This window comes from Nelumbo nucifera, chromosome 8 (assembly GCF_055504915.1).
Source record: "Nelumbo nucifera cultivar China Antique chromosome 8, China Antique-T2T, whole genome shotgun sequence".
Taxonomy (NCBI): domain Eukaryota; kingdom Viridiplantae; phylum Streptophyta; class Magnoliopsida; order Proteales; family Nelumbonaceae; genus Nelumbo; species Nelumbo nucifera.
The window spans coordinates 5,061,836-5,084,024 of NC_142656.1; the positions used below are offsets into that span (position 1 = coordinate 5,061,836).

The 22,189-nt window shown below is 43.5% G+C and overlaps 1 protein-coding gene across 3 annotated transcripts in view; it reads left to right on the forward strand.

Annotated features, from left to right (window-relative positions):
* BGAL17 (beta-galactosidase 17) overlaps positions 1-7,540 on the forward strand; it is a 77,529-nt gene extending 69,989 nt beyond the window's left edge. For all 3 annotated transcript variants that reach the window (XR_016079459.1, XR_016079460.1, XM_010263789.3), the window contains 3 exons: positions 5,990-6,135; positions 6,241-6,306; positions 7,182-7,540. Coding sequence is in view for 1 of the 3 variants with exons in the window: in XM_010263789.3 (XP_010262091.1) it covers positions 5,990-6,135; positions 6,241-6,306; positions 7,182-7,259 (290 nt within the window). In the remaining 2 variants the exon portion in view is untranslated. The remainder of the gene's footprint in view (positions 1-5,989; positions 6,136-6,240; positions 6,307-7,181) is intronic.
* Positions 7,541-22,189: the final 14,649 nt, after the last annotated feature.

Genomic DNA, 22,189 nt, shown 5'->3' on the forward strand with positions numbered 1-22,189 from the left:
GCTTTGTTCAATGATTTGAACAAATATAAAAATTTAAAAAGGTGTGTCTATGTTTCTTTTATCATTTCATAAATGTAGAGAACATTGATGTGGGCCCCACAGCTGTGGTCCCACTCTGTCCGTAGGGTAGAATGTATCTAGTCACAGCTGTGGTTAATTTTCTATTCTGTTATTCCTAGTTTCAGTTTTATATTGTTTGTTATTTGTTAGCAGTTATGATGTAAACACCAAGGGCAGATATGTCCTTTCATGTTACTAGCATAACATATATATATTAAATTAAAGTGGCGGCAGCAGAATATTGACATTCTGTTCTTCTCCTCAAAATTTGTGTTCTACTGCTCTTTCACCACTCTTTCTTCTACTTCTTCACTTTCTCTTCTCATCGAACCTGAAATTTCTTAGTGGTCAAGACTGATAGCAGTCTTGAACACCTACATGGTATCAGAGCCAAGTTAGGGTTTTTCATGTGAGTCTAATACCAGCCGACCACATGAGAATCTCCTAGGACTGAAAGCTGAAAAGGAGTTCGCAGACTGATTCTTGGAAATCGCCAGAGGTGCTAGCAGCTGTTGGAAACTTGCTAGGGTTGCAGAGTGTTGGTGGTCAGGAAGGATCAGAGAAGACTAGGGTTCAAGTAACCCTAGAAGGCAGCGAACAATTTTTTCCTTGTAAGTTGTTTACTTTCTAAGAGAAGTTCTATCAGAGAAGATAGGTTAGACCTATCTGGAGGGGAAGGCCGAACCATTCTAGTTCTTTCTCTCTTCGATTCACTAGGGTTTTACAGCAAACCCTAGACCGAACTGTGTTTCTCTCTACTCTAAGGTTTGAAAGTGATCTGCGGCAAGCCCTAGTGTTTGACTGAACCCTGTGATCTACCTAGAGCTACTCTTAAGTTTATTGGTAGGTCCGATCAGATTCTAGGGTTTCTTATTAACCCTACTGCAAGCCTATCTATATAGTTTGGATTGTGCAACTGAATGGGCAACTACAAGCCTATCTATCTGAGATGGGTGGTCAGATTATGACCGTAAAGTTTGATGGATCAAACTATTTGGAATGGGCCCAATCAGCCATGATGGCTATTGGTGGAAGAGGTAAATTAGGGTACCTCCTGGGAGATATGAAAGAACCTTCCAAGGGAGACCCGACATATACCAAGTGGATGCAAGAAAACTACTTGGTTATGACATGGCTGTGTAATTCTATGCAGCCTCATATTAGCCAGAATTATTTGTGGGCAAAGACAGCTAAGGAGATATGGGATGTTATGAAAGAAACTTACTCCCAACCCCTTAATGTTGCCAGAGCATATGAATTGAAATGTGAAGTGAACACCCTTAAACAAGGAGAGAAACCGGTGTCGGTCTACTTCTCTACCTTGAAGTCCCTGTGGCATGAGTCACTTAGAGACTCTTGAGTGGGAGAGTCCCAAAGATGCTCAGACCCATAGAAAGCACATCGAGACAAACAGAGTGTTTGAGTTTCTGGCAGGACTGAACTCAGAATATGATATTGTGAGGCAACAGATTTTGACTAGAGACAGTGTGACTTTCTCTCAGGCTTACTCATTTGTACACAGTGAAGAGACCAGAAGGAAGGTTATGATGCAACCTCACACACCCACATCAGCCTTTATAGTGGTTACCAAGCATATGAACTGCTCAGTAACCTTCTTCCCTGACCGATGTGTTTTTCAGGACTTGGAGACGCAGAAGGTGATTGGGACTGGCCGTGAGGCGAATGGGATCTATCTGCTCAGGGAGCGGTTCTGTCAGGGAGAGTCAGTTGAGAAGATGTCTTTTGTTTCTCAGAGTGCGAGTCTGGTTATGTTTTGGCATAACCGATTAGGTCATTTGTCTTTTCGATCTTTACAAAGTCTGTTTCCTACTTTATTTGAGTCTATTGAGTTGTCTCAGCTACAGTGTGAAAGTTGTGAGTTTGCTAAGCATTGTAGAAAGCCTTATTTATTGAGTAATAAAAGGAGTGATAATTCTTTTGATATTGTGCATACTGACGTTTGGGGGCCTTATCATATCCCTTCCATGGGTGGGTACAGATATTTTTTGTTATTTGTTGATGACCATACCCGTTTTTCTTGGGTTTATCTCATGCGTTCACGAGATGAGGTACCTTCCCTGACCCAAAATTTTCACCAAATGATCCTAACCCAGTTTGATGCCAAGATCAAAGTTCTCAGATCTGATAACGCAAAGGAATACTTTGCTAAATCATTGACATCTTATCTTCTTCATCATGGGGTTATCCACCAGAGCTCTTGCCCTCATACACCTTAGCAGAATGGAGTTGCCGAGAGGAAGAATAGGCACATTTTGGAAGTGGCTAGAAGCCTCATGTTTACTTCCAATGTCTCTATTCGCTTCTGGGGTGATGCTATCCTCACGGTGGTATACCTTATTAATCGGGTCCCTTCCAGGGTCCTTGATATGTGATCTCCTTTTTTCCTTCTACACCCACGTGAGGACTTGTTTTCTATTCCCCTTAAGACATACGGTTGTACTTGTTTTGTTCAGCTTCTCGGACCCCATCCCTCCAAGTTCGAACCCAAAGCCTCCAAATGCATCTTCCTTGGTTATGCACAAACTCAAAAGGGTTATTGCTGCTATGATCCTGTCTCCGGGAGGAAGTTTGTCTCCATGGATGTCACTTTCTTTGAGGGGACACCCTATTATCCTCAGGTTGCCCCTCAGGGGGAGAGCAGTGAGAGTGGGGGTTTGAGTTCTTGTCTTCAGGGGGAGAGCAGTGAGAGTGGGGCAGTTCCTTTACCTATTCCATTGGGTGATGAGAGCTGCAATGGTGAGGGTATTCAGAGGGATCAGGAGTTGAGGGAGAGCTGCAATGGTGAGGGTGGTCAGAGGGATCAGGAGTTGAGGGTTTATCACAGGCGGTGCAGGCAGGTTGATCCTGATCATCAACAGTTTAGACCAGCTCCAATCTCATCTATAGCTCTAGGTCCAGATACTACAGTCCCAGAGCCCCCAGAGACTTCCCCTACAGATGGTCTTGACCTTCCAATTGCAGTCCGTAAAGGGAAACGACATTGTACCACATCCACAACCCACTGTATTTCCCATTTTTTATCCTATGATCGCCTATCTCCTACCTACAAGTCCATGGCCAATGGAGTGGCTGAAATCCTATGGCTAAGATCTCTACTTGAGGAGTTGGGTATTGAGTATGAGAAGCCCCTGATGCTGTATTGTGATAATCAAGCCGCCATTAATATAGCACATAATCCAGTACAGCATGACAGAACCAAACACATTGAAGTCGACCGTCATTTTGTGCAAGAGAGGGTCTCATCTCAAGAAGTATGCCTCCCTTACATCACATCCAGTATGCAACTAGCAGACATCCTCACTAAAGCCGTATCAAGAAAGAAGCTAGAGGCGGATCTATCCAAGTTGGGAATGATGAACATATACTCCCAACTTGAGGGGGAGTGTAGAGAACATTGATGTGGGCCCCACAGCTGTGGTCCCACTCTGTCCGTAGGGTAGAATGTATCTAGTCATAGCTGTGGTTAATTTGCTATTCTGTTATTCCTAGTTTCAGTTTTATATTGTTTGTTATTTGTTAGTGTAAACACCAAGGGCAGATATGTCCTTTCATGTAACTAGCATAACATATATATATTAAATTAAAGTGGCGGCGGCAGAATATTGACATTCTGTTCTTCTCTTCAAAATCTGTGTTCTACTGCTCTTTCACCACTCTTTCTTCTACTTCTTCTTCACTTTCTCTTCTCATCGAACCTGAAATTTCTTAGTGGTCAAGACTGATAGCAGTCTTGAACACCTACAATAAATATCATTCTATATTTTTGCATATTTCACAATGTTTTCACCATGTATATAATTTTTACAATATTTCCACACATTATTCTGACATTTCCAGTATGTTTCCAATATTACAATGTTTCCTACAATATAAATATCATTCTATATTTTTGCATATTTCACAATGTTTTCACCATGTATATAATTTTTACAATATTTCCACACGTTATTCCTACATTTCCACCAAAACTGACATTTTAAACCTTGGGTCAGAGAATGGCAGATTATTACTTGTTCTTGCTCTGTAAAGGAGGTCATTCTTGTTCATCCTGGGCCCATTGGTGAGGGAGACCTGGCCAGAACAAAGATCCTATTCCTTGAGAGTATCATGGTTTTTCATTACATGCAAGTCCAAGGTGTTAATGCTAAGGGTGAATCAGATCTTGATCATCTGGATCCCGGTTCCTTGAGACATTTCATTAGAGAGGCTAGATTTTTGTCTTTTTTCCTGAACTCCTTATTCCATTGGTGTTAAAATTAGCCAATTCCATGGTAGACAGATTAGTCAGGAAAGGCGTTAGAGACTATTTTTATATTGGGGCATTCTTCTCCATGCATAGATGAATTGCCTAAACATATGCAAGAGGCTATCTGTTGCAAGTTGAAGGGACTAGAAGGGCTAGGGGCATATCTAAAAGAACATGGGTTGAAGTAGTAACTAGTAAGAAATAATTTAAGTGCCCATAATTTAACAATCGATATGGCACGATGGGTTGGCAAGACAAGATCCATGTAGATGACCCCATATAGTTGGACAAGGCTTAGATGATGTTGATAATGATCTCTCTCTAGGCATAGGACTGGTCTTGTATTGCTTTGTGTTGCCCCCTCCTATTCCTAGAGGGGGCTGTTTCTGTTTCTTTTTTCATTTTGGGTTTTTGCTCTAGTCCTTTATTGTTGTTGAGTTTGGGGCCAATGTTAAGTTAGTTGGCCCAGCTTTGTTTTATTTTATTTATAGTTAGGAAGTTATTGGGCCTTAAGCTCATCAGCTTATGCTAGTTTAAGTTATGTCTTTTCAGCTACTTACTAATAGCCGACTTACTGAGGGTATTATTGTGCTTGTTCATTCTTTTTATGAAATATATAAATCAAAGGAAGGGGGCGGCCAGAACTAATTCTTTTTGGCGACCTCCCATTCTCTTCTACTTCTTCTTCTCTTTATTTCTCTCTTGCTGAAACCTTTCAGCTTCTATTTCTTTTCTTCACAAGGATCATATCAAAATCAACTTTCAGCAATTTCTATTATTGTACTCTAAAAAATCAAAATAAAAATTTGAATTTTTAATGGGTAATATCACTGTAAAAATCTCCAGAAAATTGTGACATTGGGAGTGACAGACTGGGAAAGTGAATACATGGCTAATCTAGAGTCCCTACTTCCAATCCACCTGGGTGACCAGTTTACCTCTCCAAGTAACCTATATGACCACAGTACCTGCATGTCGGCTTCTCCAGACAAGGGAAAGGGATTTGTGGTGGCCCCATGAAAATGCTTATGTTCAAGGTGTGCCTATATCAATGTTATGCCCAATCCCTTGCTTGTGCACATCCATGTTTTCACATGATTAGTATTTTTTACATCCAAACATGCAACCAAAGAGGTAAGTCTTTTGATATCTAATGTACCCAAATAAAATATAGTTGTTTTTCGTTGTAGAACAAGTGAACAAAGGAAAGTTAAAGACAGGAAATACAATAAATAATAATTCAAGAGTTCAAAGCTACTCAACAACAATCATGGGTCTCAAGTAAGTCATTATTTTCAATAATGATCAATGAATTCCTTCTTTGCAAGTAAATCCTCACATTTGAATAAGAAGAGTAATGCCATCATGAAAATTATAAGAAAATCATAGCACCTAAATAAGCTCCTTTGTTCAATCAAACATGAACTCTGAATTGATCATCAGACTATACAAATCATGGCTGTGGTTATCAGTCTTTGTGTTGGCATTACTATTAGACAAGTTTACGTATTCTCAGTTACAGTTTTAACTGTAACTGCATCTTTAGTCATTTGGTTACTCTGATTTATTTCATGTTGTAAGCATATTCGAAATTGACAGAACAAATGCTAATGTTGATGGCGGTACACAATACTGATACCATCTTTTACTTTACTATTGCAGAGGCCATCTCAAAGGGACCAGGATTCTATGTAGGAGAGTTCTTTATTGACACTTTAAGTGATGTTAAAGACACTTTCATATCATTCAGAGGCTGGGGTAAAGGGTTTGCATTCGTTAACAATATTAATATAGGAAGATTCTGGCCGGTAAAGATTTGCAATATATTTATATTTAGTATATGTATTTAGTTATTTGATTGTGCATAGACACCAAGTTATCTCTGCTTTTTTTTTGTATGGATTATTTTGCAGTTGGCTGGACCACAGTGCAACCTTTACGTCCCTGCTCCAGTTCTTCAACAAGGAGAAAATGTTCTGGTATGACAAACTATTTTCTTCTTATATGATGGATCTCTCTTTTGGATCGTTATACGTCCTAGTAGTCTGACATCAATAAGACATTTACTGAGATACTCTAATGCACTTTCCAGTTATCACCATGCCCTTGATCATGGTTTACAAATATAAACTTATGTTCTGAAACCATAAATGAATGGTTAGTGGATCCAATCTAGTTAGACAGTATCAATCCTGGTCAAACTGTTGGACATCATTTAACCTGAAAATTAGAATGAATAACTAAAATATGTTACTGTAAATTCAGTTTAGATTATCCCACTTTATATTGTTGAGCCTCAAAAGCACAAGCAGAATACAGCTACCTGGAATAATTTCAAACAAGGTCTAAGATTCATACCACTTTCGTCGAGGCTTAAGAAAATACATAGTTATTGGAATGACGAACAAACTAATCTGTCAGACATGTTTTATTGAGTTACATTCAATGCATCACAAATTCATTTGTCCAATTCCATCAAAATTTCTGTGTTTAAAGCCTTTGTGAAGCCAATCTTATCAATCAATGGTTAAATATGCTATCTCCACATAAAAAATGTTGACCAGAATTTTTAATTATAAACAGCAGGCTCCATTTTGGGTTGTTTTGAAGAGTTTAATATTCAGATAGAACTCCAATACATGGTAGGTGTACTCTTACAGCAGAAATTAAAGATGGCCATCCAAGAGGTTCTCCCCTATCTTTCCTCCTATGTGGCAGAAACAAGTGGGATCATCTAGCCATCTAGGAAGCTTCATTAATTGACCCAATTAGAAAACATTCTTACACATCACACACATTCAAAGCAATGTTTTCCAGTTGAATATTGTGACCTAATCTGGTTGTCATTGCACAGGTCATACTGGAAATAGAGGCTCCAAATCCTGAGCTTGTGGTTAATTCTGTTGATAAGCCAGATTTTACATGCAGCTGAAGCTTACATCAGCTATGACACTAATTATATCCATTCCACTAGTCAGCGTGTAGCATTACCCATTGGTAAGGGGAGAAGCTGGGGGACTCAGTCCAGTATCAATTGTTTTACTTCCTCTTTGTCCCAAGTGGCTAATTCCTAATTCCTCGTGTTTGTACTTTATTAGAGTCGCTCTTTTTCATTGAATGCTACTGTTTAGTACTTTTTGTTGTATGAAATTACACAGAAGTGACCCCTGCAAATGCACGGGTTGGTATCAAAATGCCTCATTATTTGATTCAGTTTTCTAATACAAAACGACACTGAAATGGTTGTGGGAAAGTTTAAGTGGCTCTATGAAATATAAAGCCACTTAAACTTTCCCACAACCACTTAAAATATGTAATAGTAGTCCATATATTTTTTAGTGTATTTAATATCAGATTTCTAAAAATATGGACTACTTCAATAGTTTATACTTTTAGAAAACATATCCAGGAATATTTTTTCTTCTTTTTCTTCATTATATTTATTTTGTTAAACTAATTTTCTAATCAAATGCATAGGATATTGGTTTAATATAAAATTAAATTTAGAAGGGATTAATAATATAGAATTTTTGGTTAGGAATGAGCCAACCTATTAATTAATTAATTTTTTAATATTATTAGAAATATAATGCTATTTTAATTTTTGTAGTAGTTTTTTCATATTAAATAAAATGTCTAATATAGTAAATAAATCATTGAATTAATACTAAACTAAATTAAGAGATAGTTAATAGGCATTTCAAATAAGCTCAGTTTCGAAAGAGTACAAAAGCAAATACATACAAAACAATACAAAATATAAGGTTTTGCACTCTACATATTTGCATTTGTACACCTTCCAAACTAAGCCTTAGTGACAATTGACTCCAACACGCCTTCATATTTGTATTTATAAAATACTAGCAGAGGGGCCCTGCTCCGCAAGGGCTGGATTGGAATTGTAATATTGCTATTTTCTACATTAAAAAAGACAATGTTTTTCTTAATAAGAAACTTGCAATTACAAGTACTCAAGTCTTAAAACTCATATAGAGACTTAAAAGAGATCACCATGTGCTCGTTTTATAAATATTGCTTCAACAAAGCATCTCATATAAAAGAACACAATCATAAAGTGATAGTTCTAAGTTCTACTTCATAGTTGTCCTTTGTTTCACATCGGGAACTCCTAGTTGACCCGAACGGTAGGACCATTTGGCCCAGGAACCGTCCAGGCAACTGGTTTCGTTTTACCCCAAACTTGGTCCCTGGTCAAAAATCGTTGAATCAGTCAACGATCCATTGACTTGAGTGGTCGAACCGTTGACTCATTGACCCATTCAGTGGTTTTTGGCCATTTTTTATTTTTTAATTTTTGTTGTTAGAGTGGGCCATCTGTTCGAACCAGGCGGTTGAACCATCGACATGGAAATCAGTGGCCAAAACGGTTCTGTTTCCGGGTTGTTTTTTCTAGATGTCAATAACTTGATGAAATAACTTTATAGTCATAGTTATGGGAAGGGTGGACATTGCAAGTGATTCCAAAACCTTGAAAGATAAATCCAAAGTGACCATAAACACAAAAAAAAAATGGTGGTAAATCCACCAAACTAAAAAAGCCAAGGAAAAAAATCAAAATATCGAGTTCTGCTTTGAGACGGAGCTAAACATACATGCAATCAAAGAAAGAGATAAAACAGATCGTCTTGTAAGAAAATTAAAAAAAAAACATTGCACAAGAAAACCCAAAGAAAAAACAAAAGGGAAGAAATAAAATGATGTTTAACCCTAGACTGTTTTGGAGGATCTTGAAGAAGACAAAACACAAAAAAAAAAAGCAGAAAATGAAAAAAATGAACATACTGCACACACTTGAATAAAGCCCATAGTAGAAGAAACCTTTGAATAGTGAAAATCCAAAAGCATAAAAGACCATAGTTTTCAAACCGTCGTTGACCCGGACGGATGGACATTTCGGCCCAGGAACCGTCTAGGCAACCTGTTTTGTTTTACCCCAATCTCGGTCCCTAGTAAAAAACCGTTGAATCGGTTAATGACCCATTGACTCGGACGGTCGAACCGTCGGCCCATTGACCCATTCAATGGTTTTTTGCCATTTTTTTATTTTTTTAATTGGGAACCATCCAAGAAATTGGTTTCGTAGTATCCCAATCCCGGTCCCTGGCCAAAAACCATTGAATCGGTCAACGACCCATTGACCCAGGCAGTCGAGCCGTCGACTTGTTGACTCGTTCAATGGTTTTTAGCCATTTTTTTTATTTTTTTTTAACTTTTGTTGTCAGAATGGGTTGTCTGTTCGAATCGGACGGTCGAACCAAAAATCGATGGCCATAATGGTTCCGCTTTTGGGTCGTATGAGTCATAAGCTCAAATGACATAACACGTATGATATTGCTTAGTGGACGTCACACATTCAATTTTTTTCTTGTAATTTTTGTTATCAGAATGGGTCGTTCGTTCAAACTAAACGGTCGAACCGCCATTTTTTTAATTGGGAACCGACTAACCGTCTAAGCAACCAGTTTCGATTTACCCTAATCCCGGTCCCTAGCCAAAAACCGTTGAATTAGTCAACAACCTTTGAATCGGTCAACAACTTATTGACCCGAGTGGTTGAACTATTGACCCACTCAATGGTTTTTGGCCATTTTTTATTTCTTTTAATTTTTGTTGTTAGAACGGGCTGTCTGTTCGAACCGAACGATCGAACCATCGACCTAAAAATCGGTGGCTAGAACGGTTCCGTTTTTAGGTCGTATGAGTCACACGCTCGAATGGCATAACACATATGATACTGCTTAATGGACCTCACACTCAATTTTTTGCCTGTAATTTTTATTGTTAGAACAAGTCGTCTGTTTAAATTGGATGGTCAAACCATCGACCCAAAATCGATGGCCATTCAAACCGATTGATGGAACCATATATATGTAAAATTATTGTTAATTATAAAATAACCATTATTTTATAAAAATAACCAAGGCTCTAGGAGCTGTTGTATTTGTTGCCTAGTTCTACGGTGAGATCACTGCCTTTGGGTATGTAGGTGTAGGCATGACTCTCTCTCTCTCATTGGAAAACTAATTTTTCCTCCTACATTTAATTGGCTAGCTCCATCACCTTTAGTAAGAGACATTTTGGAAAACCAAACGTCTCCATCATTTTATTGGCTCAATTTAGAATATGACATAAAAAAGAGAGAGGGTTAATATTGAGTTAATGTTAAGTGTGAAAATCTTTAAACGTGAATGGTTACTTAATTAATCTATTTAATTCTACAATTAGAAAATAGAAAAAAAAAGAAAAGATAAGTATTTTTGAGAAAAAAGCAGAAAAAAAATATAAATGCCTTTAGAAAGAACCCAAGAAGCAGGAAAGTGTCAGCTTGGCACATTGCCTTATGAGGCTTAAGAATGAAACTACTAGAAACTTCTTTAGTGTGAGTATGATTAACTAACCAATCTACAGATATATTTTCTTTCCTAAAGATATGACAATATTCCACCTTTCCTTCAAGTCTCTTGAACAAATCTTTGGAGTCTTCAATAATTGGTAGCACTCTCCGTAGGGGTTGATAGCTCTTTTCAAACAATCAATCATGAGCTTGGAATCTCCTTAAATGATGATGGACCTATTAAGAAAATTAAGGGTAACATTGTGGGCTCTCAAGCGGCTCAGGCCTTCGCAAAATTGATGGTAGATTTGCCTAACTTGTATGCTTTGAAGTCCAAGATAAGGCCCACATGATCCCATGCAACACAAGCAATTTGTATAGTTGTAATTGATATAAAAAGCATCAAAATTGATTTTAATTGCCTCATACTTAGTACTAGACCATCTAATAGGAATAACTTCTCTTTTTCTCTGCTCATTCCAGTCAAAATCCATGATAACTTGAATTTCTAAAAATGGATTTCGAACTCTTTCAATAATAATGGAGGGAAGCATATTCTTGTTATTAAACAAACTTTTATAGTGCCAATAAAATTATTAGGAATCCAAACAGATTCTCTCGTAATTAATCATACCTTCTTAGCTATCGGACCCATCAATATCCAGACCTCTCGAAATCAGTATTTTCTTAGGGAAGTTTTTTGTTGAGAAGCAGATATAGAAAACATTCATGTTTTGGAGTGGTATTCATACCCCATATTTTGTTGGTACCATTCAAAGGCCTCAAAGTATTTCCATGCATTAGGGAAGCCTCATTTTAGGCATTTTTAATAGAAAATTTATCTCTCATATTGGGTCTCCATATTTTTTTTTGTCCTCGATAACAAGACTACTAATTCTTGTTACACCCCAAGTGAGTCTCTCCATATCAATCACCTCAATGACTTTGAGGTCTACATTAGAAATTGTATCTTTATCTACCACATTGATCAAGGGTTCTCCATCAACCCAATTATCCATCCAATCAGAACCTAGTTGAGTTATCATTTCTAAAAACAACTCATATTTCTCTTTTAATTAGAGGATACCCTTCCATGCCTAAGAAAGACCTTTCCTACTGATCAATTCCGAAAAATTATTATTTCTTAAATATTTATGTATCACTACTTGAATCCAAAGATTATCTTTTTCATTTAGAATTCTCCAACCAAGCTTAGCCAATTTTTTTTATTAATCCATTAAAGATTTCTTTGACCCAAACATCCCCAATGTTTGGAGGTACAAGTTCATTGCTTCTTTTTTTTGTCTTTCCATCTATATTTTCTCCATTTATTTCTACCGTATGTTTTTCCTCCCTTACTATTAGAAAAATAGAGTATATACTAACTATAGATATCGTCTCTTTATATTCTTTCCCTTTTGCAAAAGTTGTATCACAGTTTTCCTTATGTTCCAGAAATGAAAAAGCTCATATGCTCTCCTTTGTTTTGGTCTTTTAGGATCAAGTACTATCCAGCATGCAGCAGAAGCTCGACGACCTGTGTGAGCAGCTGAATGCCATCAAAGAACGCCTTGAAATTGGGTCTGACATGTTGTTCACAAACAGCAAGGATTAAGGGAGTGTGTTACTGGCTTGGATACAGAAAAGAGATTTGCAAGTGGATCAAGTATGCCAGCAGAACAAGAATGAAAATGTGCCCACACCTGGGTTATTGCAACCGTTATCAACCCCAGAAAGAATTTGGTCAGATATTTCGATGGATTTCATCAAAGGCTTACCTCTCTCTCAACGCAAGTCTATAATTTTGGTGGTCGTGGATCGACTATCCAAATACGGGCATTTCTTACCCATGACCCATCCTTATTCAACTGCTAATGTTGCCAAAATCTTCTTTGATGGAGTATTCAAATACCATGGCATGCCAACCTCCATTATAAGCAATCGTGATCCTGTTTTTACGAGTTCATTTTGGAAGGAATTTTTCTGACTGCAAAGAACCAAACTCAACCTAAGTTCTTCCTACCATCCACGGACGGTCAGATGGACAAACTAAAACACTCAACAAGACCCTAGATTACCTAAGATGCTTTGCCAGCTCCCAACCTCAGACATGGGCCAAATGGATTGCTCTGGCCGAATGGTGGTATAATACCACCTATCAATCCTCCACAAAAATGACCCCTTTCGAAGCTGTGTATGGTGTTACACCACCCTCCCCGTTAATCTATGTCCCTGGAACGACTAAGGTACAAGTTGTGGAGGATGAACTTAGAGAAAGAGAAACCATACTAACTGACCTCAAACATCATCTGAAGTTGGCCAAAGACGGGATGAAAAAAACTGCAGATCGTCACAGAACAGAGAGGGAGTTTGAGGTAGGAGATTGGGTTTACCTTCGATTACAACCCTACAGACAAACTACCATTGCAGCCAGGAGATCACAGAAGTTAGCAACAAGATTTTTTGGTCCATACAAAGTTTTGGAAAGAGTAGGATCAGTTGTATATCGTTTGAAATTGCCTATTGGGTGTAAGCTTCATCCTGTGTTCCACATATCTTGGTTGAAAAAAAAAAAACTTGGGGAACATCACCAGGTCGCCTAGACTCTACCACCTTTAAGCCCTGAAGGAACTCTTCAACCATTCCTAAAAGCGGTTCTCAAACGGCGGACGGTCAAAAGAGGTAATAAAGCAGATATAGAACTTGTTTAGTGGACAGGAACTCCAGAGAGGTAACTATCATGCTGATTATTAAAACGTTGGTGATGTATTTTTATGACAAAATTGCCCTTATTTATAATCATCTCCTTCTCTTTTTCTGCAAAATGTACGGAAAACCCAAAGAAATCTCTGTCAGTCTCTTCTTTGGTAATCGACTGAAACTTTTGAAAATCCATTCATCTTCTTCCTAAAGAACTCAACTTAAATCGTAACACTCTCTCTCCAAAATCGGAATAAACCCTATTGTAGCCTTGTTCTTCATCTGGAACCCTGTTCATCTTTTTGTTGCTAATAGAGATCAGAAGTTGGCTCTTTATACTAGAATCCCTACAAACCACACCAAGATGTCAAACAACAAGGGAAAAAAAAGAATTGAAGCAAGTAAAGGCTCACTTACAACACTGAGACTCTGGTCGTTCGTTTACTACCTCCGGCAAGAGTAAATGCACCGAGGTATTGTGCAAACTTTCCACACTTGCATTATCGACATCAATGATCCCATGTATAGTAAGTACTGATGAGGGCAGATTTGGCCCTCGAGTGAAATTGTGACACGTGGCACATCGTGACAATTAGGCAAGCACCCAAGCAACAACTTACCAAGTTGGTGTCCCCCTCGGGCACCGGTCTAGCTGGCCTGGCGCGACTTGCACGCGGCCTACACGCGGCCTGGCGTGGCCTGCGCAGCATGCGGGCGACCTGGCGCGACCTAGCGCGGCCTGCGCGCAACCTGTGCGCGACCTGGCGCGGCCTGCGCACGACCTGCGCAGCCTGCGCGCGACCTGCGCGACCTGGCCGGAACAGCCTACCACAGGCGCCGACCTGGCAACCTGGCCCGGACACAGGCGCCGACCTGGCAATCTGGCCCGGACACAGGCGTCGACCTAACAACCTGGCCTGGACACAGGCGCCGGCCTGGCAACCTGGCCCGGACACCGACCCGCCGACTGACACAGGCGTCGACTTAACAACCTGGCCCGGACACAAGCGCCAACCTGAAAACCTGGCCCGGACACAGGCGCCGACCTGGCAACCTGGCCCGGACACCGACCCGCCGACTGACACAGGCGCCAGCCTGGCAACTTGGCCCGGACACCGACCCGCCGACTGACACAGGCGCCAACCTGACAACCTGGCCCAGGTGCCGACCTGGCCGCCTGGCACAAGCGCCAGCCTGACAACCTCGAGGAGTTCATCACCATACCCCGGTTCTGACGGGATATGACGTCTTACCGTTTGATGGTTTTTCACCCACCTAACCCGTGAGGGCACCACTATATAAGGACTCCGACCCCCAAAGCCAAAGGGCAGGAAAAAGGATGGTAACCCCCACTCTCCAGCTCTCTCATTTCTCTCCAAGCCCTCTGTAATCAGAATGCTAACTTAGGCATCGGAGAGTCCCCGCCGGGAAAATACCCCCGGGTCCTCTGATTCAGTTCTCGTAGGTCCCTCAGCTCCAGCCGTTTACAAAGGAGAGAAAATCACCTCACGTGGAGGGTAGTCAGGTTGCGCTGCACCAGGGAGCTCCACCATCCTCTGAGTTGCAGACCGCCTAGGAGCAAGTCAAGTGACGAGTTCGCCATCAGGCAGTTCGCCATCAGGCAGTTTGCCACCAGGGAGTTCACCACCAGGCAGTTCGTCACCAGGCAACTCGCCACCAAACAGTTCGCCACCAGGCAGTTCGCCACCATGCAGTTCGCCCCCAGGTAGTTCGCCACCAGGGAGTTCGCCACCAGGCAGTTCGCCCCCAGGCAGTTCGCCACCAGGGAGTTCGCCACCAGGCAGTTCGCCCCCAGGCAGTTCGCCACCAGGGAGCACCACCAGGCAGTTCGCCATCAGGCAGTTCACCACCAGGGAGTTCGCCACCAGGCAGTTCACCCCGAGGCAGTTCGCCACCAAGCAGCTCGCCACCAGGCAGTTTGCCACCAGGCAGCTCGCCACCAGGGAGTTCACCACCAGGCAGTTCGCCACCAGGCAGTTTGCCACCAGGCAGTTCGCCACCAGGCAGTTCGACCCCAGGCAGTTCGCCACTAGGGAGTTCACCACCAGGCAGTTCGCCCCCAGGTAGTTCGTCACCGGGGAGCACCACCAGGCAATTCGCCACCAAGCAGTTCGCCACCCGGCAGTTCGTCACCAAGTAGCTCTCCACCAGGGAGCTCGCCATTGGGTAGTTCGCCACCAAGCAGTTCGTCACCAAGCAGTTCTCCCCCAGGGAGTTCGCCACCAAGTAGCTCATCACCAAGGCACGTCACCACCGGGTTAAACAATGAGGTACTTAGCCAAAAAATTTATACATCACAAAAAATGGTACGTGACCAAAAACGATTACATCAATTGGCGTCGTCTGTGGGAACACGCTACGAAAAGCTAAGTTCTCATCCTACAAAAGCTAAGTTCTCATCTTACCAAAGCTAAGTCCTCACTTTTTTGAAGCTATCACTTTATAGTTTACATTTTTTATGAACTCAAAAATTATGCAGGGAGCTAACAGACTAAGTAGCTCTACCAACCTTACTTTCAATTCAGATAATGCTTCATCAGTCCTCTCCGCAAGGTCCCCCCTACAAAGATGAGCTCTTTGTGGCTTCCGCGGGAGTTGACGGCCAACAGACTACATAGGCGCCCTTACCGGTCGAGCCTTCCAAGGCTCCCGTGTGAGCTGGCGACCTAAAGTTAGTAGTGCTGCCCCCGAAGGTCGAGCTCCTAGTAGCTTCTTGTAGGAGTGGGTGACCGGCATTACGAAGCTGATGCAGCACAATCATAGCTCGACACCTCACAGGCAAAGCCTACGGGCCACATTACTGCTTAAGACCCGGCCGCCTCTCTAGCACGGGCAAAGTCAAAAAAGAGTAGACTACGAGTCACTCCCAAAAGCCTACAGGCCACATTACTGCTTAAGACCCGGTCGCCTCTCCAGCACAGGCAAAAGTCAAAAGAGAGTAGACTACGAGTCACTCCCAAAAGCCTACGGGCCACATTACTGCTTAAGACCCGGTCGCCTCTCCGGCACGGGCAAAAGTCAAAAAAGAGTAGACTACGAGTCACTCCCAAAAGCCTACGGGCCACATTACTGCTTAAGACCCGGTCGCCTCTCCGACATGGGAAAGTCAAAAAAGAGTAGACTACGAGTCACTCCCAAAGCCTACGGGCCACATTACTGCTTAAGGCCCGGTCGCCTCTCCGGCACGAGCAAAAGTCAAAGAAGAGTAGACTACGAGTCACTCCCAAAGCCTGCGGGCCACACTATTGCTAAATATCCAGTCGCTTCCTCAATAGGAACAAAATTAGCAAAAGCGAACTATAAGTTGCCCCAGAGCCTAAGGGCTATAATACTGAACTGGCGGAGACCCCCTCGTCTTACTGGCAGCTCGCCACATACAGGCAGCTCCCAAAGCCTAAGGAATTGGATCAAAACTTACTAGCTCGTCGACTTACGGGCCAAAAGAAATCTACTCCCTTCGCTGAGTTACTCTCAGCTCGAGAGTGGGGGGCAATTGATGAGGGCAGATTTGGCCCTCCAGTGAAATTGTGACACATGGCACCTCGTGACAACTAGGCAAGCACCCAGGCAACAACTTACCAAGTTGGTGTCCCCCCCCCGGGCACCGGTTTGGCTGGCCTGGCGCGACTTGCATGCGGCCTACACGTGGCTTGGCGCGGTCCGCGCGGCCTGTGCGCGACCTCGCGTGGCCTGCGCGCGGCCTGCGCACGACCTGCGCGGCTTGCGCGCGGCCTGCGCACGACCTGCGCGACCTGGCGCGGCCTGCGCACGACCTGCGCGACCTGGCGCGGCCTGCGCGACCTGGCGCGGCCTGCGCGACCTGGCGCGGCCTGCGCGACCTGGCCGGATCAGCCTGCCACAGGCGCCGACCTGGCAACTTGGCCCGGACACAGGCGCCGACCTGGCAATCTGGCCCGGACACAGGCACCGACCTGACAACCTGGCCCGGACAGGCGCCGGCCTGGCAACCTAGCCCAGACACTGACCCACCGACCTGACAACCTGGCCCGGACACAGGCGCTGACCTGGCAACCTGGCCCGGACACCAACCCGCCGACAAACACAGGCGTCGGCCTGGCAACCTGGCCCGGACACCGACCCGCCGACTGACACAAGCGTCGTCCTGACAACCTGGTCCAAGCGCCGACCTGGCCGCCTGGCACAAACGCCAGCCTGACAACCTCGAGGAATTCATCACCGTACCCCGGTTCTGACGGGATATGACGTCTTACCGTTTGATGGCTTTTCACCCACCTAACTCGCGAGGGCACCACTATATAAGGACTCCGACCCCCAAAGCCAAAGGGGAGGAAAAAGGATGGTAACCCCCGCTCTCTAGCTCTCTCATTTCTCTGCAAGCCCTCTATAATCAGAATGCTAACTTAGGCATCGGAGAGTCCCTGCCGGGAAAATACCCCCGGGTCCTCTGATTCAGTTCTTGCAGGTCCCTCAGCTCCCGCCGTCTACAAAGAGAGAAAATCACCTCACGCGGAGGGTAGTCGGGTTGCGCTGCACCAGGGAGCTCCACCATCCTCTGAGTTGCAGACCGCCTAGGAGCAAGTCAAGTGACGAGTTCGCCACCAGGCAGTTCGCCACCAGGGAGTTCCCCACCAGGCAGTTCGCCACCAGGCAGTTCGCCCCCAGGCAGTTCGCCACCAGGCAGTTTGCCCCCAGGCAGTTCGCCACTAGGGAGTTTGCCACCAGGCAGTTCGCCCCCAGGCAGTTCGCCACCAGGCAGCTCGCCACCAGGCAGTTCGCCACCAGGAAGCTCGCCACCAGGCAGATCGCCATCAGGCAGTTCGCCACCAGGGAGTTCACCACCAGGCAGTTTGCCACCAGGCAGTTCGCCCCCAGGCAGTTCGCCACCAGGGAGTTCGCCACTAGGCAGTTCGCCCCCAGACAGTTCACCACCAGGCAGTTTGCCACCAGGCAGTTCGCCCCCAAGCAGTTCGCCACCAGGGAGTTCGCCACTAGGCAGTTCGCCCCCAGACAGTTCGCCACCTGGGAGTTCGCCACCAGGCAGTTCGCCACCAGGGAGTTCACCACCAGGCAGTTTGCCACCAGGCAGTTCGCCCCCAGGCAGTTCGCCACCAGGGAGTTCGCCACTAGGCAGTTCGCCCCCAGACAGTTCACCACCAGGCAGTTTGCCACCAGGCAGTTCGCCCCCAAGCAGTTCGCCACCAGGGAGTTCGCCACTAGGCAGTTCGCCCCCAGACAGTTCGCCACCTGGGAGTTCGCCACCAGGCAGTTCGCCCCCAGGCAATTCGCCACCAGGGAGCACCACCAGGCAGTTCGCCACCAAGCAGTTCGCCACCCGGCAGTTCGTCACCAAGTAGCTCTCCACCAGGGAGCTCACCACTGGGTAGTTCGCCACCAAGCAGTTCTCCCCCAGGGAGTTCGCCACCAAGTAGCTCATCACCAAGGCACGTCACCACCGGGTTAAACAACGAGGTACTTAGCCAAAAAATTTATACATCACAAAAAATGGTACGTGACCAAAAACGGTTACATCAAGTACCTTGGCATCTTCATGACTACGAACCAGCTCACTCATGAACTTCAGATATGCACAAACCTCACCACCGCTTCTATCCTGATGCAACTCCCCTTTGAAATCAATCAAGCTCTCAAGCAGCGTCTTTGAATTGGGTCCAATGGAGATGAACGGAGGCAGAGATAAGCATCAAATTTCAACCATTTTGTCTTTAATTTGTATCCCTCTAATCCCCATTCTCTTGTTTCCGAAGCTAATTCCAGCTTCTCCCAACTCCGTCGTGCTGCGGAAGGTGTACAACTGTCGTCTTCTTTGACAACACTACCACTCAAGTCAGGCCCAGTCAGAGTAAGCCAAAGAGCATGGAGAAGGGTTGGCAGTTGGCACTTCTTCTGCCAAACCACTCTTCTTGCAATGGAAGAAGCCAAGAAATGTAGTTGCTCTTCTTCCATGGAGATCAAGCGTGGGCTTCACCAGACTGTCATACAACACCATCCTCGCCAAGTCATGGGGTCCCTTCCATTTTCCCCTACTCAACACCGCTTGGAAGAAGCTTTGCTCCATCAACTTGTAGAGGATCAAGAGGGGAAATTGATACTGATGGAAAACATGGACAGACCCAGTTATTGATCCTTTTCTTGTCCCAATCTTCGCCCAGATTTATATCCTAAGGGTAAACAAACGATGCTAAACCACCGAAGGAGCACAAGGCCACTTGCAATATGAAGCAGCCTTGCTTCACCATTATATCCGCGAACTCGTCTCCCTTGGGGGCTACATTGAATTTGTCATCAATAACATATATTTTTCTGGCTTCGTCATTTAATTAGAACTGCAACTTCTTTGAATTTTCTCGCAGTATCTTCGTTTGGATTAGAGTTTCCTACAATATGTTGCCACTACAGTTCCAAATATGGAGATGCTAAGAATCAGTAAATCTTCTACAGAAGTTAACATGAACCTATTATGTTCTTCCGGACAGGTTGGAGCCGTTGACCCATTGACAGTTCTGGGTCATGGCGATCCAATTCTCAGCCATGATCAAGAGAGAGAAACACCTTTTTTTATTATTGAACGGAATAGAACAAAATTTCCTAATTTCTTTTGAGAATAGTCGAGAGGGCAATTTTGTCCTATATGATATAAATACGAAGTGTGTGCCATATGGTGGATACACCTCGTATGTTAGTGCCCCTATCTGATATTTCTTTCAAAAAGTTGCCTTAAAGCTGACATTCTGATAGCAGCATTCCGTTTAATGATGAAAAGTAAACTTTATCGGCTAGTTCGGCTTTTTGTCAGCTTTTGACATATGGCCGTTATACGGCTTGATCATATTTCTGTAAATGTATCAGCCCCATGCGAATTGAATATGAATAGCTTGTTATTTCTCTGTTCTTCTTTCTTCTTTCTCGTCCTTCTCCGTCAGACCTTGATCCTCTGTGAGCGGTGCATAGCTCGTGGTCAGGTACGCATAAGTGCCCGACAACGGGACGAGGTGCGTGACATTCTTCTCTCTCCTTCGCCATCTCTCTCGTTCCCTCACCGGCGCCGCTGCAACTGCCGTCTCTCCCTCTCTCGATTTCGATCCCTCTCTTTCTATTCGTCATTTTCTTCTTCCTCTTTCTCTTTCTTCGAATCCCGAGAGACGACTTTAAGGGATCTTTCGGAGGAGTTTACTGTTCATCATCTTCTCCATCCGAAGATGAACCAGCGGCGGCCGTTTTAGTTTCTCTCACCGGTAATCTCTCTTCTCCCATTCTTTCTATCTTCTTCCCTCCCTCTTTTTTTGCTCCTCCATCGAGACTCAGTGGCATTTCTCCACTGTTCATCGTCCCTATCAGCGAGAATAGATAAGTTGCAGCGGCGCAACTTCCCTTCCATTCCCCACTCGATTCACAGAAACCCAACCTCTTCTGGTCCCATTTACTTCCCTTGTTATTTTTATTCTCGCCTAGTACCATTCCTCTGCCGTCTAATCATCAGTAGAATTCCTACCACCTGTGAGCTCTATTGTTCGAACTGGGAAAATCCTCACCATTCGAGTGCTAACAATTCAAGATCGAAGCGGATTAAACCCCCCTGCAGCGTCGTTTCTCAGGCTGAAATCTCGATTCAGCATTGTGTGATTCCAGGCTGACATTCGACCAACAGTAGACCTCAGGCCAAAATACGATCCAGTGCTGAGGCATAGAGTAGAACACGCATCTCCAACCTCTTGCCTTCGAATAAGAGTGAAGCATAAAGAACAGCGAGTTTGGTTCGAAGTAAAGCAGAACGGTTGACGACAAAGGGAAAAACCACGGGGAAAAGTCTTCCAATTTCATAACTGGTGCCTTGGTTTTGGAATCATTAAAATAAAGTATTTTTAAAATCATTCTAATGATGCGTGGCCATTCCATTTTTAGCCAAGTGACAAGTGATCCTGTTTTTTAGCTCACACCAGATTAGTTAGTACTAGCACGGACAATTCTCCAAATTACACTCCTTGTACTTCTATGTTCCCGAGGGATATACCTTCCAAGAGAGATGCCATAACAATGATGGGGAGGCAAAGCCTTGGAGGAAAAGTAGGGATGTGTTAATGATGTTCAACACTTGTTTGTTATGGAGTGCAATTTGGAGTACAACACTTGTTTGCCTACAACAAAGTAGGCAACAATGCTATTAAAGACCCTCACTTGTAACAAAGATTCTATGAGAACAATGATGAGAATGAAGCATACATGGAAAATTGCATAGGTGCATCTGGATGTGTCAATGGGTCTGACATGACATTTCGTAGGTGCATTTTCATTAAGACGTTCAACATTTGTTTGTTGTGCTATATATGCATACCATATAGCCTTCCAGTCTTTTCAGCTTTTTGAGAAGATTTATTAATTATTAAAAAAATTGCAACCGAACAGTCTTTCATCCTTAGAGATTTACCCGTGAAAGCTCATCAATCTTTCAAGTCTTGAGCTTTTGGAAGGTCTTCCCAAAAAACTTGCCAAATGCCTCCTAACTATGGATATTGACTATATAATTTTTATGCAGTTTACAACCCTTGTTCAGGGCTTAGTTTTATATTCTTTCAAGGTCTAGCTAAGGTTGAACAGTAACCAAACAGCCCTATTTAACCCGAGAATGAGTGAGCAAAGGCGTTAACAATTTTTCGGTTTTCATGATGGGACAATCACAACCCAATAAGGAGTTAGTAACAAAGAGTATGACATAATTGAATGGCATCCCTTGTTATTTATAAGGGATAATAGTATATAAGGGCAACTTTTGGGTTTTAATATCAATA